Source organism: Acipenser ruthenus, unplaced genomic scaffold, assembly GCF_902713425.1.
Source record: "Acipenser ruthenus unplaced genomic scaffold, fAciRut3.2 maternal haplotype, whole genome shotgun sequence".
In the NCBI taxonomy this organism is placed as follows: domain Eukaryota; kingdom Metazoa; phylum Chordata; class Actinopteri; order Acipenseriformes; family Acipenseridae; genus Acipenser; species Acipenser ruthenus.
This window is the reverse complement of record NW_026708308.1, coordinates 26,280-37,058: the sequence shown is the minus strand read 5'-3', so window position 1 is coordinate 37,058 and position 10,779 is coordinate 26,280. Positions and strand designations below refer to the sequence as shown.

Genomic DNA, 10,779 nt, shown 5'->3' with positions numbered 1-10,779 from the left:
CCGCCTTAATAACGAGAAACTCTTTCAAAACGATTAAAATATATTTCGAAAATATCTTAAAGTTGTACATATTGACAATTAGCATTAAAGTGTTTTTTTTTTAGAAGAAAATGCGAATGCGTTTTTATTGAAGTATTTCAATTGAGATGGTCGTAAAAGCAGCCGAAAATGTCGCGTAGTTTCAGAAAATGCACGACAGAAAATGAAATATATTTCTCTCTTCGGCGTCGTCTTGTTTTTTTATTTCAGTGGCGTTTGTGTGTTTTTATTGCTTCGTGTAAATGCACGCAGATTGCAATCGTGTACGATAAAATAACAGCATTGCATTAGCTTTTAAATCTTAAATCAAAACACAGCGTGAATCTCGACAGCCACCAGAATTAAACCCAGGAGTTTACGCTTTCAAAAGTTTCAAATCAAGGTATAAAATATATATATATTTTAAAAGGTGCGGGGCTATTTAATTTAATTTAATTGTTCTGGGGGTTATTGTTTTGCTGTTAAAGACTAATACCGTGGATTTAAAAACAACATGTACGTTCATTTTAAGTGTTAAAAAATAGTTTGTTTTTTTTTAAATACAGACTCCGTGCGTAAATAATTTACAGTTTGGAGAAAATAAAAAATGTGCTTGGTGTTTTTGGCTGGCTTGCTAGATGTTTAGCTGGGCTGAACCGCAACAATAATGTAAAAAAATAATAATAATAATAATAATGTAATTGTATGTAATGTGATATCTGTATAATGTGAAATAATGTATAATGTGATATCTTGTAACAATTGTAAGTCGCCCTGGATAAGGGCGTCTGCTAAGAAATAAATAATAATAATAATAATAATAATAATAATAATAATGCGGGATTTTACATGTAATAATGAAAACGATTCGCTGGCTTTCCTCTTTCCACTCGGAAAGAAACCGCCTCGGTGTTTGCGGGCCAGTTTGTTTACATCCCCCCCGGCCGAAGCTCGCTTTTTTTATTTATTTATTTTTTGTATAAAACTATTTTAATAAAAACAATTAACACGTTTTAATGTATGAATATTAAAAACGTGAGAAAAAAGTGTTGTTTTTGGACCGTGTATCTTGCTGTTATTGTATTATTACTTGTACTGTAACACTTGAAATGTATTTGCTTACGATTGTAAGTCGCCCTGGATAAGGGCGTCTGCTAAGAAATAAATAAATAATAATAAATAATAATAATAATAATAAATATATTTTTAATTGAAAATGTTTTCAAATTGTTTTCCGTTGCTTTTGGGGGAGTGGCATCCGGTTCACACGAGGCTGTCGTCCATTTGCGTCTAACATATAATAATATATTATTAATTTATTTGGCAAAGACCTTTATTCGTGTCCCCATATGTATATAAAGACTGAAATAGTTTTTTTTTTAAAAAAACAAAACATTTTTTTATTTTTTATCCGTCCCTGTATGAGGTCGCCGTGCAGAAAGAGTTAAAACACAGATTAACAGTTGCCTGATATACACGTGTATTATTATTATTATTATTATTATTATTTAATTGATTTATTTTTCATTTCTATCTTTGTCTAGATATCTCTCGGAAGAAAGGAGACTGAATTCTGCTGAGTAATTTAAACAAATTACCCAAAATGTCCGAGGCAGCGATTGAACTATCAACCGCCACCCCCGCTGTGGTTACGGATGGTATAATCCTCACGGGCAGCTGCATTGACTCGGAAGAGCTCATCAGACCCGCCGGGGGTGGCGACGACGAGTCAGCTTTGAGAAACGCTGCTCTGTGCGGCTTGTGTCTGTTAAACACGGCTCGCTACACCTGCCCGCGTTGCAACGCCCCCTACTGCACGCTGGCGTGTTACCGTGGCAACAGGCACCTGAACTGCTCGGAGGAGTTCTACAAAACCGAGGTGCTGGAACACCTGGGGCAAAGCAGAGGGGAGGAGGAGGGCAGGAGGAGAGTGGAGGAGATCTTGATGAGGATGAAGGAGATGGGAGAGGAGGAGGAGGGGGAGGAGGAGGGAGGAGGGGACGTGGCCGAGAGGCTGGCTGGATTGGATCTCAATCCCCTGACTGAAGAGGAGATGTGGCAGCTGTTGTCGGAGGAGGAGAGGGAGAAGTTCGAGTCGTTGCTGGGCAGCGGGAACATCGGAGCGCTGGTCCCGGAATGGGATCCGTGGTGGGAGAGGCACGGAGGGACGCAGGTTGGTACGGGTGCTGGTTTCGATGTGTGCAAATGAGAAAACGCAAAGGGGGTGGATCTTATTAGGAAGAGGGATCGCATTTTCCTTTGTGTTATTAGGGCTCTGGACTCTTGACCAGAGGGTTGTGGGTTCAATCCCAGGTGGGGGACACTGCTGCTGTACCCTTGAGCAAGGTACTTTACCTAGATTGCTCCAGTAAAAACCCAACTGTATAAATGGGGAATTGTATGTAAAATAATGTGATATCTTGTAACAATTGTAAGTCGCCCTGGATAAGGGCGTCTGCTAAGAAATAAATTATTATTATTATTATTATTATTATTATTATTATTATTATTGAGTCATTCAGCAGACGCTTTTCTCCAAAGCGACTCGCAGAGACTAGGGGGGTGAACTCTGCTTCATCAACAACTGTTGCTGCTGCTGCTGCTGCTGCAGAGTCACTTCCAATAGGAGCTCGTTTGTTTGACGTCTCATCCGAAGGACGGAGCACAAGGAGGTGAAGTGACTCGCTCAGGGTCACACACACACACACACACACACACACACAGGGAGTCAGCGGCTGAGCCGGGATTTGAACCTCCTGGTATCGAGACCCCCTTTTCTCTAGCCGCTCTGCCTCTAGCATTGTGTGCTCCCAGTGTTTCTTTCACCCTTCATGGATCTTTCACAGGTGGAGGACGTGGACGAGAGGGACACAAATCAAACGCCCGGGGAAGACAACAGCAAGAACCGGGACAGAACCCCAGCGGTCTGGTCCAAAATCCCTCCCCTCTCCTCCCTCTCCCCCAACCCCTCCCCTCTAGTCCGCTACACCCTGGTCAACGCTCTCTTCTCCTACTGCTTCTGCCTGAAGCGTCTCAACGGGGACCTTTCGGACCGGACCGCCAGGCTGGAGTTCGGGTCCTGGGTTCTGGAGCACTCCGAGGGGCTGGCTGAGCCCCGGGTCTTCAGCAGCGGGTCGGAAGCTCTCCAATCCGGGCTTTCGGCTGCCAGAACCGGCCCGTTATTCCACAGGGAGGACCGCCTGGCCCCGGTCAGGGCTGTGGTGGACGTCGCCCACCTTCTGAGGGGCAGAGGCGGGACGGAGGTCAGCCGCTACAGCCTGGGGGCCCTCTCGGAGCTCCGGAGGATCCTGGGGGAGAAGAGAGGAGGGGAGGAGGAGGAGGAGGGAGAGAGGAGGAGGAGGAGGAGGTTAAGGGCCAGAAAGAAATGCGAGTTTCTCCTGGCTTGGGTGTCCGAGAACGGGGCGGAGCTGCCAGCTCTCTCCCTGGAGGTCCAGCAGGAGTACCGGAGGTGTCTGCGGGAGGAGAGGGAGGTGGGGGAGGGCAGAGCGATGCTGGAGAGGAGCTGGGGGGGAGAGGGGAAGAGGAGGAAGGAGCCCCCCAGGCAGGGAAAGTTAATACAGGAGCTGGACTGATAGCAGGGGTGGGAACGAGACTCCCGCTGCACAGCAGTGTGATCCAGTCCTGGTTTCACTGGGAGTTTAATAATCAGACACACCTGAGCTTGTTAGCTAGACACACTGGGGGCTGATCAAGCTGGTAGCAGATCAAGAGTTAATTAATTAACCAGAGAAAGGATATAAAAGAAATATGTATATATATATTTGTATTTTTTATTAATAGTAATAAAAACAGTAAAGAACAAATTCAATGTCCGTTCTTGTTCATCTTCTTTGTTGCACAGTGTGATCTGGGACAGGTCCACCTTTGCAGTTGTGGTTCTGGTTCAGTACAGGTGATGATGGCTCGGTGGTTCTGGTTTTATACCCAGTCCAGTCCAGTCCAGTGCAGGTGTGGGGTGCCCTCCGGTTCTCGGTTGGTTCTGTACAGGTGATTATGGACGAGTGGTTCTGTTTCGGTCCAGTGCAGGCGTGGGATGCCCTGTGATCCTCGGTTCTGGCCCGGTTTCAGTACAGGTAAGGTATGATTCGATAGGGCACTCTCTCGCAGTACCGCTCCCAGGACAGCCCGTACTTCCTGAGGCACTGGTGCTCGTCGCGAGCCTCTCTGTGAACCAGCAGGGCGGCGAAATAGAGCACGTAAAAATAGGGGAGCAGGTGAGAGAGACCTGGGGGGAGAGAGAGAGAAAGAGTGAGAGACTGAGAGAGGAGCAGGAGAGAGAGACCTGGGGGGAGAGAGAGAAAGAGTGAGAGAGGAGCAGGAGAGAGAGAGAAAGGAGTGACAGGAGCAGGAGAGAGAGAATGAGAGAGACAGGAGCAGGAGAGAGACAGGAGCAGGAGAGACAGAGGAGCAGGAAAGAGAGACAGACAGGAGCAGGAGAGAGAGAGACTGACAGAGAGGAGCAGGAGAGAGAGAGACTGACAGAGAGGAGCAGGTGAGAGAGACCTGGAGAGAGAGAGAGAGGAGTGAGAGGAGCAGGAGAGAGAAAGAACTGAGAGAGGAGCAGGAGAGAGAATGAGAGAGGAGCAGGAGAGAGAGACAGACAGGAGCAGGAGAGAGAGACTGACAGAGAGGAGCAGGTGAGAGAGACCTGGAGAGAGAGAAAGAGAGGGAGAGAGAAAAAGAAGTGAGAGAGAGACAGGAGCAGGAGAGAGAAAGTGAGAGAGACTGAGAGGAGCAGGAGAGAGAGAAAGAGTGAGAGAGGAGACAAAGACAGGCACTTGGATTCAATGACAAATGTTTCCTCCACTTCTGTTAATGGCGCCATCAAGAGACCGTTTCTCACAGCTTATCAAAGGGGGCAGGCTGGAGCCCCACGCTATAATCATTCTGCAGTGTGTGTGTGTGTGTCAGTATGTATACACACACACACACACACAGTGAACCTCAGGGGTACAGTACTGACCACAGGGCAGGGACCAGGCCAGCGCCATCATCAGGTCCCCCAAATAATTGGGGTGTCTCACGAACCCCCACCACCCCGAAACCAACAGCCGCTTTCCCGTCGCCGTGGTGATCGTCTCCAAACCTGGGGAGAGGAGAGAGGAGGGGCTTCAACATTAACATGGTACAGAAAATAAATAATAATCACAATAAAATATTCAGAGCCTCGCTGTGCTGCACACTATCAGATATTAGTTTTACTGGACTGTGAAACACACATACACACGCATCACTTCCTGCTAATGGTTAGCCCCCCCCCCCGGGCTGTGTGCTGACGACATCACTTCCTGTGCGATCCTGACATCATCATCATAACAATTCCTGCTCTCACCGGACACTCTGGGGTCCGACGGGTCCCTTCGGAAAAGGTTTTTCTCGGAATTCGCTCTCCGGAAGATGTAATATCCGAGCGCTGCGGAGAGAGAGGGAGAGAGAGACACGCTTTCACAAACCACAGGCAGTCTTTACCACTCCCCCATTCCTAAAGAGCACCACTGAACAGCTCCAAATACTAGAACTGCACGAACCAATCCTCGGGATTAGCTCGCCACAGTCAGGACGAGGGGAGGGGGGGCTGATTCCCCATTCAGAGTGAATTCAGAAACAGCTGCTTGGGTTTGTGTGGGTCTCTGCTTTTCTTAAAGACTCTGCGGAGAACAGCGAAACCCGAGCAGCTGTTTCTGAATTCACTCTGAACGGGGAATCAGCCCCCCGATCCACACCAGCGAACCCTCGTCCTGATTTCTGTGCAGATCTCCATCCCGGATGATCCACAGCCCCCCCCCCACTCCCTCAACGTTGAGCGCGGTGATGGCGATGGCACCGAGCGCGCTCAGTTCTTGCGGGAGAGTCACCAGGAAGTGAGCCTGCAGGCTGTAGGTATAGGGCACCCAGGCCAGGTCACCGAACGCCAGCATGAAACCGAACCCGTCCTGAACGATATCCATCGTGGTCAAGACTGCCTCCTGAGAGAGGAGAGAGAGAGGGGGGGGGGGTGAGTCAAGCAGACCAGCGTTTGGGCTCCAGTGCCTTCATCAGTGTGATTATTGAAACTAGAAGAGACCGAGTCAAGCAGACCAGCGTTTGGGCTCCAGCGCCTTCATCAGAGTGATTATTGAAACTAGAAGAGACCGAGTCAAGCAGACCAGCGTTTGGGCTCCAGTGCCTTCATCAGTGTGATTATTGAAACTAGAAGAGACCGAGTCAAGCAGACCAGCGTTTGGGCTCCAGCGCCTTCATCAGTGTGATTATTGAAACTAGAAGAGACCGAGTCAAGCAGACCAGCGTTTGGGCTCCAGTGCCTTCATCAGCGTTATTATTGAAACTAGAAGAGACCGAGTCAAGCAGACCAGCGTTTGGGCTCCAGTGCCTTCATCAGTGTTATTATTGAAACTAGAAGAGACCGAGTCAAGCAGACCAGCGTTTGGGCTCCAGTGCCTTCATCAGTGTGATTATTGAAACTAGAAGAGACCGAGTCAAGCAGACCAGCGTTTGGGCTCCAGTGCCTTCATCAGTGTGATTATTGAAACTAGAAGAGACCGAGTCAAGCAGACCAGCGTTTGGGCTCTAGTGCTTCATCTTGATGAAGATGATGAAGACAATGGCGATTCTTTGTACCTCATTCCAGAGCGCATCGACGACGTAAAGCAACTGGAAGGCGTTGACCAGAATCATCGCAAGGGAGGGGCTTCCCCTTAGCTCCGCCTCCTTCATTAGCATAGCCAGGTTAATCAGCACCTGATTGGGTAAGAAACAAAAACATCATAAACCAAAAGAGACCGAGTCAAGCAGACCAGCGTTTGGGGGCTCTAGCGCTTCATCAGTGTCATTATCGGGGTCCCTCTCACCCAGCCGATCAGCCCTGGTCGCAGCTCACAGAAATATTTCAGATCGAAGGAGCCGATTCGGGGGTTCAGCTCGTGCCCCATGAAGAAATCGTAGAGGGGGTTCCCTGCCGAGGAGACAAACACACCAGCGCATCACCCTGCTGCAGCCCGACAGAAACACACACAGTGAGAAATACAAAGCATAATACTGCTTTCTCCCTCTCCTCCTATCCTCTCCCTCTATCCTCTCTCCTTCTCCCTTCCTCCTATCTGCTCCCTCTCTCTTTCTCTCCTCATCCTATCCCTCTCCCTCTCTCCTCCTTTCCCCTGACTCTTCCCTCCTCCCTTTAACTCTCCCTATCCCCTCTCTTCCCCAACTCTCCCCCCCTCCCCCCCCCCTCACCTGTATTGCCCCCTGGGGCGATGGCGCTAGCCGGGGCGCAGAGTGATTTCAGATAGAGCAGCAGGCTGAGACTCAGGGAGATTACCCCAGCAGACACAGCCAGGGGCAACATGTGGTCGTAGACATACCCCAGGGGCAAACCACAGGGCAACGCCACGGCCAGGAGCCCCCCCGTGATCAGGAGGGCAGAGAACCCTGCGGAGATGACAGACAGACAGACAGACAGACAGACAGACAGACAGACAGACAGATTCACTGTTAATTCAAACCCAGGCATGGGAACGAGACTCCCGCTGCACAGCAGTGTGATCCAGTCCTGGTTTCACTGGGAGTTTAATAATCGGACACACCTGAGCTTGTTAGCTAGACACACTGGGGGCTGATCAAGCTGGTAGCAGTGAAACCTGGACTGGATCACACTGCTGTGCAACTGTTCATAATAATAATAATTATAATAAATGTATTATAAATTAGATACACAGATAGGAAACTTAGCCTGGTCCCACGCTGCACACAGTGAATGGAAGGAGGTATAGATAAAATAAATAATTGGAAATCAATCAATTGGAAATTGAAATTTCGTTACCATTGATTGGGTACTTCAGTCTGGTACCGTCCCGGAGGACCATTCCCTCGGCCACCTGCAGGGGGCGACACGCGAGAAACGAGACAGGGAGTCAGCCTGCAGACCCAAGGCCTGGAGAGCTAGCCTGTGTTACAAGCGTCTGCGGCAAGGCAGCTGTAACTGAAGAGCAGCTTCTGTACGAGTGGTTCTGGACGAGTGGTTCTGTTTCAGTCCAGTGCAGGTGTGGGGTGCCTGTGGTTCTCGGTTCTGGCCCGGTTCAATACAGGTAAGGTATGATTCAATAGGGCCAGCTGTGCTTTACAATGCTTCCCTATGCTTTACCAGACCTCTCTGTGCTTTACAATGCTTCCCTATGCTTTACCACACCTCTCTGTGCTTTACAATGCTTCCCTATGCTTTACCACACCTCTCTGTGCTTTACAATGCTTCCCTATGCTTTACCAGACCTCTCTGTGCTTTACAATGCTTCCCTATGCTTTACCAGACCTCTCTGTGCTTTACAATGCTTCCCTATGCTTTACCACACCTCTCTGTGCTTTACAATGCTTCCCTGTGCTTTACCAGACCTCTCTGTGCTTTACAATGCTTCCCTATGCTTTACCAGACCTCTCTGTGCTTTACAATGCTTCCCTATGCTTTACCACACCTCTCTGTGCTTTACAATGCTTCCCTGTGCTTTACCAGACCTCTCTGTGCTTTACAATGCTTCCCTATGCTTTACCAGACCTCTCTGTGCTTTACAATGCTTCCCCATGCTTTACCAGACCTCTCTGTGCTTTACAATGCTTCCCTATGCTTTACCAGACCTCTCTGTGCTTTACAATGCCCCCCTTACCTTGCCGATGGGGAGCAGGTAGAGCCCCCCCTGCAGAGCCCCCCACCCCAGCAGCAGCAGCAGGGTCTCGGGGAGCCACAGCTGCGCAGGGGGGGGCAGGGGGGGAGGTGGGAGGAGGCTGGCATCGGGGGTGCGGCAGGACAGGAGCAGGTAGAGAACAGTGAGGGGCAGGAGAATAGGGAGACACAGGGCACCTAAAGAGAGAGAGAGAGAGAGAGGTGAGGAGGAGAGAGAGAGAGAGAGAGAGGGGTGAGGAGGAGAGGAGAGAGCGAGAGAGGTGAGGAGGAGAGAGAGAGAGAGGTGAGGAGGAGAGGAGAGAGCGAGAGAGAGGTGAGGAGGAGAGGAGAGATTGGGTTGAGGAGGAGAGAGGTGAGAGAGAGAGAGAGAGGGGGGGGGAGGCAGTAGGCAGGTAGTTATGATTTATTGATTATCGGATCATTGATTATCGGTTCCTTACCCAGCGTCCCTCCGAACTCCAGCTCCGTGGTTCGGGGTACCTTGTGTTTCTCGGCCATGTCTCTCGGTCAGTCCTCCCGGAGTCTGGAGCCCTTTTCAATTCCGGTCAAACTTCAAGTACATGAAATATTAATGAGTCACTCAGCGGACTCACAGAGACTAGGGGGGTGAACTCTGCATCATCAACAACTGCTGCTGCTGCTGCTGCAGAGTCACTTCCAATAGGAGCTCGTTTTGTTTGACGTCTCATCCGAAGGACGGAGCACAAGGAGGTGAAGTGACTTGCTCAGGGTCCCACACACACACACACACACACACACACACACACACACACACACACACACACAAAGCGAGGACAAAAAAACCGTGAATACACCCATGATTTATGATTTATCTAATGTATTTATGTACGAAAACAGTTTAACATGTAAACCAAACTGGGACACACAGCAAAACATATCGGGGCAGCAGTGTGGAGTAGCGGTCAGGGCTCTGGACTCAGTGTGGAGTAGTGGTCAGGGCTCTGGACTCAGTGTGGAGTAGCGGTCAGGGCTCTGGACTCTTGACGTGGGTCGTGGGTTCAATCCCAGGTGGGGGACACTGCTGCTGTACCCTTGAGCAAGGCACTTTACCTAGATTGCTCCAGTAAAAACCCAACTGTATAAATGGGGAATTGTATGTAAAAATAATGTGATATCTTGTAACAATTGTAAGTCGCCCTGGATAAGGGCGTCTCCTAAGTAATAAACTTACGACATTTTAATTATATATACACATGCATTTTAATTATATATACACATGCATTTTAATTATATATACACATGCATTTTAATTATAGCTTGTATGAATATTAATGTAGTAATAATTACTGAGCTGTATTCATAAACTCAGACACACTATTAATGTCATACAATATAATATGAACTTATAATCTTTTATCAAACATTATTATTTTTTAAAATTTATAACTAAATATGAATATATTGGTGTTCTATATCAAGCACCGTCTGACAGTTCGGAAAACAATGCAAACTTCTGTGATATAAATGAAATATGATTGCGTTTTACTTTTTTTTGTAATATATAACGATATTAATGCAACGGTATTAGTGTGTTAATATCTCTGCAAAACGACACCGTCTGAAATCTGTCATTCAAAATACCTGACACGCAATTAAATAGTCTAATACGATCAGTGCGTGTTATCCGTATGAAACAGACTCGTTTTTTTGTTTATTTCGATGTTTTAATTTAATTTGCACGGTTTTCCTACCTGTATTATTTGTCGGTGATTTTAATAAAGTCCCACACGCGTCTATCCCTTTAAATCGGCGTCGCTTCTTTTTGTTTGTTTACCAGCCGCGCCTGCGCAGAAACCGCCTGCTCAGACCTTCAGGGAGACTCGTTGGCCAATCAGCGAGCGGCTCACTTCATCACAAGACGGTGGACAGGTAGAGCCGTAGCCAATTAGAAACCAGCAGCTCGGTGGGATTGTCGAATGAGGAGCCGCCCTTGGGCGTTCTATGCTGGTTTCGATCCTATTTGATTGGCTAGCTGGTAAGCCAGGGTTAACACAGCAAATTCACCTTGCGCTGTAGCTTAGAGTATTTATCAAACCAAACTTACTATTACA

General features: G+C 48.2%; 2 protein-coding genes across 2 annotated transcripts; one reads left to right on the top strand and one right to left on the bottom strand.

The window, feature by feature from the left end:
- Positions 1-2: 2 nt before the first annotated feature.
- Positions 3-3,851, top strand: znhit2 (zinc finger, HIT-type containing 2). Its single transcript, XM_059020753.1, has 3 exons — positions 3-421; positions 1,563-2,191; positions 2,865-3,851. The coding sequence occupies exons 2-3, from the start codon at positions 1,622-1,624 to the stop codon at positions 3,609-3,611; spliced, it is 1,317 nt and encodes a 438-aa protein (XP_058876736.1). The 5' UTR covers positions 3-421; positions 1,563-1,621; the 3' UTR covers positions 3,612-3,851.
- tm7sf2 (transmembrane 7 superfamily member 2) lies at positions 3,792-10,527 on the bottom strand. The gene is made up of 11 exons (XM_059020754.1): positions 10,420-10,527; positions 9,148-9,257; positions 8,691-8,884; positions 7,856-7,910; positions 7,270-7,464; positions 6,888-6,991; positions 6,658-6,777; positions 5,838-6,005; positions 5,372-5,453; positions 5,003-5,125; positions 3,792-4,264 (listed from the first exon to the last, which is right to left on the bottom strand). The coding sequence occupies exons 2-11, from the start codon at positions 9,203-9,205 to the stop codon at positions 4,104-4,106; spliced, it is 1,260 nt and encodes a 419-aa protein (XP_058876737.1). The 5' UTR covers positions 9,206-9,257; positions 10,420-10,527; the 3' UTR covers positions 3,792-4,103.
- Between the last annotated feature and the right edge of the window lie 252 nt (positions 10,528-10,779).

Coding starts and splice junctions, on each gene's coding strand:
- znhit2 (XM_059020753.1), top strand. CDS start 1,622: ATGTCCGAGGCAGCGATTGAACTATCAACCGCCACCCCCGCTGTGGTT. Junction 2,192..2,864: donor AGAGGCACGGAGGGACGCAG/GTTGGTACGGGT, acceptor GATCTTTCACAG/GTGGAGGACGTGGACGAGAG.
- tm7sf2 (XM_059020754.1), bottom strand. CDS start 9,205: ATGGCCGAGAAACACAAGGTACCCCGAACCACGGAGCTGGAGTTCGGA. Junction 6,992..7,269: donor CGCCCCAGGGGGCAATACAG/GTGAGGGGGGGG, acceptor TCTCCTCGGCAG/GGAACCCCCTCTACGATTTC. Junction 4,265..5,002: donor GGCCTGGTCCCTGCCCTGTG/GTCAGTACTGTA, acceptor CTCTCCCCCCAG/GTCTCTCTCACCTGCTCCCC.